The sequence below is a fragment of the Lepidochelys kempii genome, chromosome 11, assembly GCF_965140285.1.
Source record: "Lepidochelys kempii isolate rLepKem1 chromosome 11, rLepKem1.hap1, whole genome shotgun sequence".
In the NCBI taxonomy this organism is placed as follows: Eukaryota; Metazoa; Chordata; order Testudines; family Cheloniidae; genus Lepidochelys; species Lepidochelys kempii.
In genome coordinates, this window is record NC_136390.1 from 23,392,434 (window position 1) to 23,406,003 (window position 13,570).

A 13,570-nucleotide genomic window follows, 5' to 3' on the forward strand; every position below is an offset into this window, starting at 1 on the left:
GTCGCTGCAAGAGTGGCAGAATCAGACTCTTAAAATTAACTTTTTAATCTAATTTAAAATAAATAGTAAATAACATTGCCAAAATCAGTTTCTCCAAAAGCAGGGACACCCTCCTCCCCCAACATTTGAGTCAAGGTAGAAGTTTCAGTAGCCATATAGGGCTGATGACACAAAGTTGAACAGTTCTGATTCCATCTAATACACATTAGCCAGCTCACTACAATATATAGTGAATTACCAATACTAAATAATTTCCTTTGGGAAAATTTAAACTGATTTACCTTTATAGATTTTGGTGTATGTTTCAGTAAGAACACTTTTCTATTTTAAAGTGCTAAAGGAATCAGTGTCACCAGGGGGAAGGATTTACCTCTTTCTTAGTCACTCACACAAAGTACCCGTCTTTACAGATGGTTTGTTTGAAGGGGTTGTCACACTCACCATGACTCCCAAACTTCAAAATCAATAATGATTTTACCGTTAGTGTCTGAAAACTGTAAGTTTACATAGAACTGGAGAGCCATTTTCACTATAAGGTAATGACCTTAACTGTATAGTTGTCCTACAGTCAATTACATCGCTTCCAGCTTCCAGTTACCATGGCAACAGCCAAAGCACAAATTTTAAAAAGTATTTTTGCTTATATAGCTGTCCTTGATATTAGAGTTTTCCAATCAGATACTTTACTGTTTTAATACATGACTAATTCTTTTCATTATTAATAATGAGATCTGTATTTTCAATATGAGTTTCTTTTGGCTTGTGATCTTAAAGCATATAAAACATTCTTTGAATTAGCAATTCAACTGACTTTTTGGAGGGAAAAAAAAAACCTAGCACAGCATAAGGCTCAACAATTTTTTTGACGAGGTTCCAACATCTGTAGCACTGGATTATAGATTGTTTCTAAAATAATCTTAAATGGATGGATCATTGCTCCTTCCATTTGGGCTTGACAAAAAGTAGCTCTGGCATTTCCTTTCCCTTTTTATGTTGTCGGCTGTATATCATGTTTTCTGCTCTTGCCAAAAATGAATTCTTGCTCATTTTAACCTTTTTTTTTAATAAACTGAATTTCACTTCACAGCTACAGGAGTAATTTACACTGTGGATATAATACAGCAACCATAATTTCATTGATAAATAATTTCTTTTTTGAAAGAAAAAGGTATAAAACCACAAAGTCATAATTATTTTCCTCAAATTGTACTGGATTAAATAGCATTTAAAATTGCCTTTCAAATAAGAGTTATTTTTTTCTCTAGGTCTAATTTATATCAGACTCAGACCAGGTTGATAAGTAGTTCATATTTTTGAAGATGATAATCACAAGTCAGCAATACAGCCACTATTATACAAAAAAAGCTTTTACTTCAGCTTTTATTCATCATTAATGTTACATTAGTGCGGAGAGGTCCATCTAAAATGAGTGCTGCCCATGCCATGTTCTGTACACAAACATAGTGAGAGACAGTCACTGCCCCAAAGCACATAAGAACAGCAATACTGGATCAGACCAATGGGCCTGCTAGTCCAGTATCCTGTCTTCTGACAGTTGCCAGTGCCAGATGCTTCAGTGGGAATGAACAGAACAGGACAATTATCCAGTGATCCATCCCCTGTCATCCAGTCCAGCTTCTGGAAGTCAGAGGTTTAGGGACACGCAGATCATGGGGTTGTGTCCCTAGCCATCTTGGGTCATAGCTATTGATGGTCCTATCCTCCATGAACTTAATTAATTCTTTTTGAACCCATTAATATTTTTGGCCTTCACAACATCCCCTGGCAATAAGTTCCACAAGTTGACTGTGTGTTGCATGAAGCAGGACTTCCTTATGTTTGTTGTAAACTTGCTATCCCAGTTCTTGTGTTATGAGAAGGGGTAAATAACACTTCTCCATTCACTTTTTCCACACCATTCATGATTTTAGAGACTTCTAGCATAGCCCTCTTCTTTGTCTCTTTTCTAAGATGAACAGACCCAGTCTTTTTAATCTCTCCTCAGATGGACGATGTTCCATACCCCTAGTCATTTTTGTTGCCCTTTTCTGTACCTTTTCCAATTCTAATATAACTTTTATGAATTGGGGTGACCAGAACTGTACACAGTATTCCAGGTGTGGGCGTACTATGGCTTTATAAAGTGGCATTATAACATTTTCTTTCTTATTATCTAGCCCTTTCCTAATGGTTTCCAACATTCTGTTAGATTTCTTTTATTGACACTGCACACTGGGTGGATATTCTCAGAGAACTATCCACAATGACTGAACTTAGAATCTACAGAGGCAAGACAGACAAACTGTGGGCAGGGAAAGAGCAATTCAGAGAGGTAAAGTGACTTGCCCAAGGTCACACAGCAGGTCTGTGAGAGAGTTTGAAATAAAACTCAAGTCTCCTGACATGTGGTCCACTGCCCCTGTCCACTGTTAACATAACATTATGACACCACTAGTTATTTATGTAGGGCTCAAATGGACCTTTGTGTTCAGGGGATGTGGCCCAGGAAGAGCACAGGGAGTCATTCTGCCTTAGAGAGACAGTATTCCTTCCTGGGTATTTGGAGGCAACACTTCTGCTACTACACACCTTAAGAGGTTGCAACATGCTATCCCTTAAGTAATGGCCTGCAACTGCAGGCTGATGCCATGTGAGGACTGAGCAAGGGAGGGAGCGGTATTTAAATATTTAGGACTAGATTGACAAAAGGGACTGAGGCTCAGCATGGCAAGGCCTAATGTTTAGGCATCCTACCACCAAGTGGAATCCACAATCCCAAGTTAGGACCCAGGCACCTATCCAATTCATGGGGAGAGTTAGGTGGCTAAGAATGGGATTCATACAAGCTAGCACCCTGAGCAGGAAACCATCTAAGGTAGCCAAAAGCAAATGCCGAGGAGAGGGGTGTGACCTAAGCCTCGCCTGTCAAAGAGATTTTGGCACCTAAGTCCAGGTCAGAGAGAGATGCCTGTCACCACACAGGATTCACAGCTATGAACTCTCTCCTGAAGTCAGATGCCCAAGCTCTTTTTCACAAAAAATGGGGGATGGGATGTTTTTCCCTTTATATCCTTTAGCCCAGTGGTTAGAGCACTCACTGAGAATGTGGGAGACCTGGGATCAGATTTCCCCCACCTCCCCTGTCTGTGTTGAACATAGGTCTTCCACATTACAGGTGAGTGTCCTAGCCTCTGGGTTATAGGTACCTTGGGGTAGGGCACTTTTGAAGCTGTTCCACTTTGTATGACTAATTAAATATTCATTGGGCCAGAGAAAAAGTAAGAATGACTCTATAACCCAGTGGTTAGGACACTGCTCTGGGCTGTGAAAGACCCAAGTTCATCTCTATGTCCAGTGAATTGTTAAGTATTTTATATCATACAGAACAGCTTCAATAGGAGAGGTTCAGAGAGCCCTTCCTATTGTATCATATAGCCCAGTGGTTAGGATACTCGTTTCCCCTGAAAGAGACCTATCTTCAAGTTGCTGCTCCACATTGGTCAGAGGCTGGGATTTTCTGGGTGAGCGGTCTAACCACTGGATGAAAGGTTATAAGGGGAGCTCCAGCTCCTTCTCCATCACAACTTGTTGGTGCAAGGCCCAATCTGGTAGGTGGCCTCTGAGCACACCTACCGGATTGGGCCCATAGGGAAGAAGTCAGGACAATGCCTAGTTTAAGGATCTCACTAGGGCTTAGATGTGAGCTAGGCACCCAGCCATCAGAATTTAGCTGGAAGCACACATGCTCAGTAGGCACCCGGGGGACTATATTAACGAAAATTTAAGCACCAAGGGAATTCAGGTGCTTACAGGAATACCATGGGTTTTGAAGATTTGGGCACTAAGTAGCGGTTAGGTGCCCAAATCCCTTTTGTGGATCTAGCCCTGAGTTACCTCTCCCAACAACTTACATGTCTGATTTAAAGCCCATTGCAAATCAGTGAAAGTCTTTCCAGTGGCTACTCTGGGCTTTGGATTAGGCCATAAAGCCCAGGTCCTCAAAAGTATTCTATATCAATTGGAGTTAGGTGCTTAAATAACTTTGAATGGCTGGGCTTGTGGTCTTCTTCTTCTTCTCTCTTCATGACTTTGTCTTCTCCCTACCGTTCTCATTCCTCCCAGCCAACTAGATATTTTCTTCAACCCTATTCCTACCTCAGCCCAACTCTCGCTCTCTTCAAATAACTGCTCAGTTTCCTCTCTACTTCAAACTTTTTCTCTCCAAACACCATTGGTGATAGTCACATCAAGTGGTGATGCCTCATCACTTACCCCCCTCACCCTGAAACTCATCCTCCCATTCATCCACCCCAGCTCCTTGGCCCGCCTACCACATTCAGCCTCTGTCATTCCACACAACTTACACACTTCAGTCACCTCACCACCACTGTTGACTCACACTCCACTTATTTGCTGTCACTCCCTGACCCCCCTCCCCCACCTCATTTATCCTCTCATTCACTCCCTCTTTACTGCTCCACTTCCTATCTCACTGCCTCCCCATCCAGCCAAAATCATCTTCCTTGCCCATGACTTGGAATGTGTTACTCGCTGCTCAAATCTCTACCCTGGCTACCACTAACATGTCAAAGCACATGTAAAATTTTGCCCGTGCTTTAGAGACGCTGCACGTCTCTATCCCAGCCTATAACTCTTTTCTTGATTCTTCTCAGATCCTACCTCACCCCTTTGCTCCCACAAGGATGGCAGCATGCCAGAATGGTGCAAAGTAGCCTCCTTGAGGCCAAGGAGCTGGCTCTGGATTTTCATGTCTTACAGCAACAAACACAACGTTGGCACTTAAGAAATAATAATTGGCTTAGAAATTTACAAGGTTAGAAGCCAGTATTGTGGCTTGTTCCTTCATGTGAACATTAGTGTTTAGCTTTGCATATTTGGAGGATGATTTAATATTTTAATAATAGGCATATCATCTCACTCGATAACCACGGCAAGTGCTAGAGTGCTCACCCCTCAAAATACGCACAATGGACATATTGCACATGACTTTTCCCTGGGTGAAATGGACCCTCATAGCTTTGCCAATATAATGTTGTATACACTGATCTTGCAGAGATCATTTATGCATGTAATTTTTATCATATGAGCAGTCCAGATGAAGTCACCAGGACTATTCATGTGCTTAAAGTTAAGCACATGAACAAATAAATCTTTGTAGGATCAGGACCTTATTAATCACCTGACAACTGCTTGAGTGGTATTAGGAAAAAATGTTTGTAGCAATAAATAACTAGGATAAAATGTATGACAGTGATCAGATGCTCGCACTTACTCAATTGGCACCAAAGCTATTAACAAGTAGTTTTTCTTCCTGACTTCTGACATTCTGAACCCCTCCCTGAGAAGAACAATGCTATGGTAATATTGCAATAGTGGAAAATATACTGTATTCTTTTTCATTTATAATAAAGATGTTATATTTTAAGAAACTAATAAGATGTTCTGATTCGTACCATATGGAGAGTGCTTTGTGTAATGGACACCACAGCTACACATATGAGACAGAACTACAGTAATGCTTCCTATTTATACATGCAAAAAAAACCTAAATGAGTGTTTGCGTTTAGGGAATGTGGTAAACTACAAGTCTGGCAGGGTTCCACTACAAGATAGTCTTCACTGCATGACCCACCCACTAACAGGAGAGAAATCTTTCTCTAAGGGATGGAATAGATGATGTCTCATGCAGCTTTTGCCACCATTAGTGTAGCTTACTGTAGCTTCTGCAAAAAGTATTTAGAAACAGAAGAATTTGTATTTTTTAATGTTTAAGGTTTTTAAAAGATACGTCTGATGAAGAAGGAAAGAGAGTACTAGAAAGTACTTTCCCCCAAAACATTCACTCTGCTTCTTAAGCCACTTCTCATTTCGGAATGACAAAAAGTCCTAAAACTACTCTGTTGTAAAGTGTTCATAAATGAAAAGCAGATCAGTGCATAGTTAAGTTCTGAAGGTACCTTTAGTCTGCATTCATGGGTAGGGGCTGACTATAATTTATTCTATTAAAAATGCATATATTAGACTCTTTCCACTCTACTACATTTTACATATTTTTAAAGAAAACAGATTTCTATTCACTGGGGTTCTCCAGGAAAGTATATCAGACATGTTGGAGTTTTGCTTTCATAAGGACTGTTCCAAAGCCCACTGAAGTCAATTGGAGTCTTTCCATTAACCTCACTGGGCTTTGGGGCCAACCCCTAGTGTAAGTTACAGTTTTTAAGTAGTTCTTTAAAAGACTATTCCACTCTCTGACTAGACAGTATGTTTCAAGATTATAGGCCAAGTCCCCAAGTGGTGTAAATCCATTGAGTGATGTGGAACTATGCTAATTTGCATCATGTGAGGATCTGGCCCAGTGGGTCAAATTTTCAGAAATGGCGACCTATACTTTATCCACTAAATCTGAGTTGTTCTTAAATCAGACTTCTTGATCCTTAAGGTCTTATCTGTAAGAATGCATGATTGTCAACATTTAGTATTAATACTGTAGCCAACAGCTTTATAAATTATACGGAAAACCAATATGTCTAATGCTGTAATCCTGAGCATTATTTTCCAAAGCCTTTAATTAAGATGGAGGGTCTTATTTTCTTTTAGGAAGCCTTATGTCAGGATAGACATGTCACACATACTGGTATACATTTTACCCTTCTTCTCAAAGTATCTTTTCATTCCTGCACCCCTTAGGTAACTGGGCTGAGACTGGCAGAAGTGGCAAAGGTTCATGTGATCTTTCATTTAATTTGTCCATGCACACCAACACTGCACCAGTACAGGAACGTGTGCTAACAGAAGCGAGTAGGTTCCTTCCAGGAGCCCCCCAACAAATCTGACTGTCTCCCAACCCTCAGGGCCTGATATTCATTCCCTGTGTCTAAATCCAGCCATGAGTGAACACAAACAAAAAATAAAGGGACTACATAAACTAGTTGTGTTTGGGTCCTACCTGAGTACTGAAATTCAGGCCCTAGATCTCAACCCAATTAAGGTCTTGCTGTCTACATATACATTTGCTTTCATCATTTGTCATGCTGCCAGAAGTTATCGACTCCTGTTCCCTCCTCGCTTTTTTTTTTTTTTGATAATTTAACCAAATAAACATTACTGATAGGAGAATCAATAAAATGCATTTCTCTGCTTCAAATGCAATAGCGCCTCCTTTGACATCCCTCATCTTTAACCAATTCTTTCCTTTTGTCAACAGGATAGCAGCCAAGGAATCCGTGAATCTTATGTCAACACAAAGCTTAGGAATTGTATTTGGACCAACACTCCTTAGACCTGAAAAGGAGTCAGGGAACATGGCAGTGCACATGCTGTACCAAAACCAGATAGTTGAACTTATGTTAAGTGAGTACAATAAGATCTTCAGCTCTGAGGAAGACTGACAGACAGGGCCTGTTATTGAAAATGTTCACATCTGTCTTGACGTCTAATATTTTTACATTTCTGTAAACATATTTCTGAAATATTTCTTTTTCTTTCAAGTGACAGATGCCTCATTTTGTGAAAACTTAATGATGATTTTGTGTTTAATTTTCAAACATTGGAATAAAAAATATTGTCAACATTTGCTATATGTATTCTACATTAACCCTTTGAGAGTTTCATTCTGCGAAAACTCCAGGGCTCATTTTTCATCCCATTATTTTCAAGCTGGGTATATAGAATGTGGTCAAAAAACACAGGAAGTGCTGCTTACCAGCATATACAATGGCACAACAAGATAAACAGCAATGCAGATTAATGGTTTAAAAATATATTAAAAGCAATTAAATTAAAACAGACATGTTTCATCATTCATAACCGATTTTGGTGTAAATGTAACATACCTTTTCCCTTTGATGTATAGTGAGAGTTATGGAGACATGTTGAATGGTAATTTTTCCCCTAGCAAAAAGTGACAGTTCAAAACAGTTTCCAATGAATATGTTTAAAGAGAGAGAAAGAGAGCAAGCTGCACTTATTGCAGTATTATAAACATTCTGTCTGAAAAATTAGACACAAAATTAAAGCCTAGACATTTTGTCCTTAAATGCTGTACATGAAATTTAGAAATTGCATAACTGCTCATTTTTAATGTAACATCCATTTTGATTCTTCATCACATTGTACATCTTCCCTCTTTCCCTAGCTATGTCATGTTATGTAGAATTTTTATTATGCTCCTGAGGATGCTTTATTGGTGAACTACATTAAATTCATCTAGAAAGAACTTTAAAAAAAAGCCTTTTCATATGCCCTTAGGATTACTTGGCTAGACTTGAATCAATTTATGCATTTGATGGTTAGTTTCAGTTGTCATGGATAAACAAAAGGGTAACTGTCTCAAATATATCAAATATTGTTTTATTTTGAAATGTATGTTTCCAGCTATAAACATCTTCTACCCTGTTTTGTAAAAGTATTCTGCTGATAAAATGTACACTTATGTTTGACAGCTTTTTAATCAAGTTCAAAGAGAATAAATAAAACTAATCCAGTGTGGTAAAGAGTCTGTCTGGTTATCGATTTTTCATAAAATGAAAAATAAACCATGTAAATAAAATGTGTGAAACAAAGATCTAGAAGCAAATATTTAAAGCAATTAAAGACCCCAAAACACAGGATTAATGCATAGATCTGCTGTTCATGAGAGATATGTCTCAAGTATCACCCCTAACAGGTCATGAATTACAGTCGCTTTGTTCAACAGCATCTTACAAAATACCAAGTTGTTAAGCAGAAGAGGTTGCTCCTTAGAGTGATCATCTATGAGAATAAATGTATAATGATGGTGCTGCATCATTAAATAAGCACAGCAACATACCAGGTACTGTTTATAGGACTGGAAGAATGATGGTCAGAAACTCAGTGTATTCCTTAATAAATACCATTCACATTACAGCTTGTTTAGCCTAACCAAAAGAAGGCTGAGGGGAGATATGATTGCTCTCTATAAATATATCAGAGGGAGAAATACCATGGAGGGAGAAGAATTATTTAAGCTCGGTACCAGTGTGGACACAAGAACAAATGGATATAAACTGGCCATCAGGAAGTTTAGACTTGAAATTAGACGAAGGTTTCTAACCATCAGAGGAGTCAAGTTCTGGAACAACCTTCCAAGGGAAGCCGTGGGGGCAAAAGACCTATCTGGCTTCAACACTAAGCTTGATAAGTTTATGGAAGGGATGATATGATGGGATAGCCTAATTTTGGCAATTAATTGATCTTCAACGATTAGTGGTAGATATGCCCAATGGCCTGTGATGGGATGTTAGATGGGGGTGGGATCTGAATTACGACAGAGAATTCTTTCCTGGGTGTCTGGCTGGTGAGTCTTGCCCACATGCTCAGGCTTTACCTGATTGCCACATTTGGGGTCGGGAAGGAATTTTCCTCCAGGGCAGATTGGAAGAGGCCCTGGGGGGGTTTCGCCTTCCTCTGCAGTGTGGGGCACTGGTCACTTGCTGGAGGATTCTCTGCACCTCAAAGTCTTTAAACCACGATTTGAGGCCTTCAATAACTCAGACATAGATTAGAGGTTTGTTTCACGATTGGGTGGGCGAGATTCTGTGGCCTGCGTTGTGCAGGAGGTCAGACTAGATGATCATAATGGTCCCTTCTGACCTTAAAGTCTATGATTCTATGATTCTACAGCCCCAGTTCACAGTCACTGAAGTAATTCCCAGTATTGTCCGCTGTGAAACGTTCATATGTTACTTGGAACCTGTAAGAGTCAGAAGACGTTATTCTTAAAAATACAAACAAAAGTTTTCCCTGGAGCATAAAGGTTCCCCTTAACTGCTTGGATGTGAAGTCTGCAGAAGCCTCAGTTTGGTGATTCCTGACTTAAAAGGTCGCTCTGTAATGTCTTCAGTGCTATCTGTGTAACTACTCATATGGGTCCCAACATTTTAGTATCTGAATGGGGCAGAGTCTATCTCTTCCTGTTAGACCTTGCTGTGGATCGTGGAGAGAAGCAAGGATGCCTTTGCAATCAGTGCACTCATATGTGACATTTCACAAGATACCATTTTTATCCCCCATCCCATTTAACAGCCACATGAATCCACTGGGGGAAATTATTGACTCAAATGCCAACCAGACTTAAAAACTCAGCTCCACATCCCCATGCCTACTTGAGAGCAGCTCCTCAGGATGAAAAGCTGCTGTTGCTGAAACCAGCAAGACAGAGATAACAGCGGAAAGAGAAGAACTTTGGAAACCATGATGATAACTTTGACTTCACCCTCTGCTGAGAGAGTTTGTTCTCAATCAAGTAAATTCACAACTTTGTGGTCCTAACAGGACTCCTGGATAGATATGGCTACAGCTTCCAAAACGCCTCCTTCATCAGTGGCTAGCCACGAGGCTGGAGCAAATACTGTCATCTTATGATCTGGCCACAATGATCCAGGTCTTCATGTCCTCCAGGTTGGATTACAACAACTCACTGGGCCTATTTCTCCACTGTTTTGCTCCTTGGGTTGTCATTTAACACTGTGTAAGTGGATACAAAGCCCCTCTGATTTGGTAGCATGTGAGACCCACTTTTCACTAACCTTTACTATGACTAAGTGACGACACAAGGTGCAAGGAAGTGGCGAACTGGGGAGGATTTTCCAATGCTTGAGAAGCTTCAGTCAGGTCACATTGCAGCAGCCTGGCCCCTGAATGAACCTCATCATTAGAAACACATCACTGTTCTCTGTGCTCCACACTGGCTACCAGGTCACGTTCTTCAAGATCTCGATTCTGATCTTTTAGACCGAGTAGCATGCTATCTACAGAAGACAACCACTCTCTCTCAGACCACAAACTTTCCCAACTATGCACCAAGAGTCAAACTCATGTCTGGCAGAGCTTTCTCTGCAGCTGGCCCAAGAGTATGAAACTCTTTCTTCCAGAATGAGCACAGCCACAGAAAAAGGCAGTCAAAAGAACAAGCAGGGGACTATAATCAGCAGTGTCAAAAGCATCAAAGAAGTGAAGAAGGATAAAGAGCAAAGGCCTTAATATTTCTCCAGGAAGGCCAAGTCAACAGGATTTTTTCTGTACAGAGCATCCTGGGATAGCAAGGCAGCCAAATGCAGCAGCCTTTGTACTGTGACTTCCATGGCTGACAGGAAGATCAGAGAACCTAAATAAATTTCTAAGAATGGAGATCAGAAGTGTCTTTTTTTTCCCTTTTATAAATACATTTTGTCATTTGTTGTTAAATTTCCTATTAAACTATCTGCAGAGCAGGCAACATATTCCAGCTGGTCTGCATGGGCATTCCATGCTCCATCAAAGCCAAAGACTCCTTCACAAGAGATATCCTGTTCATTCCAAAGCACACAAAGGATTAAGTTTGGCCCATAGACCCTGAGTCATTTCATAGAATCACAGAATATCAGTGTTGGAAGGGACCTCAGGAGGTCATCTAGTCCAACCTCCTGTTCAAAGCAGGACCAATCCCCAATTTTTGCCCCAAATGGCCCCCTCAAGGATTGAACTCACAACCCTGGGTTTAACAGGCCAATGCTCAAATCACTGAGCACCCCCAATTCACCACAAGAGCAGGTGCATCTTGTGCAGACCCTTGTCACAGTAGGCGCCACAGGCCCAGCTCCTCACCACTCTGTTAGTGTATCCCGTCACTTTGTTCCTCCTCTTCCTTTTTGCCTAGGCAGGAGCAGGAGCAGCACTGAAAGCATGGGAGAGACAGTCTCCCTGCCCTCAGTCAGAGTAACTGGACTCACTGTGCCCTTCCCCTCGCCCCCACCAGCAACCACCAAGTGCTGCTCAACTCTGCAGCCACAGGTTGGAGCTGCCAAATTGTAGAAAGTGTCTACTGAGCATACGCAAACTGAGATGTTTGGATGCCCATAACTTAGCCAAATTTGGTGGATTTTTCACAGGATGGCAAAAGGCACATCACTGGCACCATCGTATATCTCAAGTCCCTCTCCAAAGTACGATACGTGCTAACACGTCTCAAAGAAACATGCATGAATTTTTTAACATGAACAAAACCACATATTTTCCCCTAGCCTCATTCAGAGAAACAGCTGCACCATTTTTGCTAAACTTGTCCAAAAAAAATTCAGCCTGAGGCAGAAACCCAGCACGGAAAATGCCAGCCCAAATGGTTAAAGATTGGCAGAGTTATAAGCCGCTGAAAACCAGGAAAATGGAAAGTGTGGAGCAACCTTAACTACAGGAGGCACAACCAACTCTGCCTATAAAACTGGAATTATATTTTGCATAATACTAAGTCTTATTGGCACTATTGTGGCTAAGTACAGTACACATGTAAAGTGAGTCAGCAGATTCAACACTAAAGTCATCGGCCCTTCCTGCTCCTCCTTTAGTTCCTGAGTGTTCAGACTGCAGCATTTACAGCAAAAGAAGCCAACCTTGTGTAAGATAGGCAGAATCAAAAGCCAGGCTGGGCTGCTTTCACCTCAGAACAGATAACTGTGCGTGGAACCCACCTTACTGCACGGCTTCCGGCCACCTACCTCCAAAAAGCTACCAGTGGGCCTATGAGGCCTGAATCGCCACTGTCTTACACCTTGTGTGTGTGTCATTTATACCTTTGCAAAGTACCAGCTCAGAATCCACACTATTTAACACCTACACATGATAGCACTTAAAATACTCTTAAATAACCTTTACAGCGTACCCCTTCAGAACAGACACAGAATTATTTAACGTTTATATTTTGGTACTTTCTGGAAGCCAACCAAGTTGACAGTCTGGTTATGCAAGTGCTGTATGGATACAGGATAAGATTTTTTTTTTCAAAAGCATGCAGGATTGGCCTAACTCTGCTCTCATTGAACTTCCAGGAGTTTTACAGAGCAGCATTTCATTCAGCCCCTCTTCTATGCTCTTCTTAAGATTGATTTCAATTTAAAGGAGCTTGATAATTGTGACTTTAATAGGTTTTGCAGCCTGTGGGGAGGGACAGGAGTGACAGAACTTCCAACCCTCTAAATGCCTTCAAATACTCCACATCGGATCACAAATTAGTTTGCCAAGGGCTTGCCTAATGATAGGGCTGAGTGGTAAAAATTCAATGAGCCTCTCTACAGAGATTCTCTCCTCATGCCTGACTCAATTTATGTTGTTTATGACAAGGTGTTTCTGGACTATGGATGTGTGTGAAGTGCAGAAATGATTGACTTTTTGCTGAATTATACACCAGGGTTGCCGGCAATAGTAGAGAACTGGACTCAATGATCCACCTTTCCAGCCCTATGTTCTTCTGGTCCTTGTAATGGTTTTAAACTGCTATTGAGCATGCTCAGTAGCTACCACAACATCTGCTATGGAGTTTCTGGCCCTGTGTAGCTGTGCTTTCTGCTCTTGAAAATGTGAATTGCTGTCTAGATCAGACCAGTGGTCCCACTAGTTCAGTAGTCTGTCGCCAACAGCAGCCATTATGCTGAGAAGATGCAAGAAACCCCATAATTATGAATAACTTGCCTATAGGAGATATTTCTTCCCAACCCAGAAAGTTAGTGGCTTTCATCCCATACACGTTTTTATCCTACTGTAACTGTTATTATCC

At 40.8% G+C, this 13,570-nt stretch overlaps 1 protein-coding gene across 7 annotated transcripts in view; it reads left to right on the forward strand.

Annotated features, from left to right (window-relative positions):
- The window catches only part of ARHGAP15 (Rho GTPase activating protein 15), a 463,932-nt gene extending 455,416 nt beyond the window's left edge, over nucleotides 1-8,516 (forward strand). For all 7 annotated transcript variants that reach the window (XM_073305398.2, XM_073305399.2, XM_073305401.2 and 4 more), the window contains one exon: nucleotides 7,229-8,516. In XM_073305398.2, coding sequence (XP_073161499.1) covers nucleotides 7,229-7,412 — 184 coding nt within the window. In that variant the 3' untranslated portion in view covers nucleotides 7,413-8,516. The remainder of the gene's footprint in view (nucleotides 1-7,228) is intronic.
- Nucleotides 8,517-13,570: the final 5,054 nt, after the last annotated feature.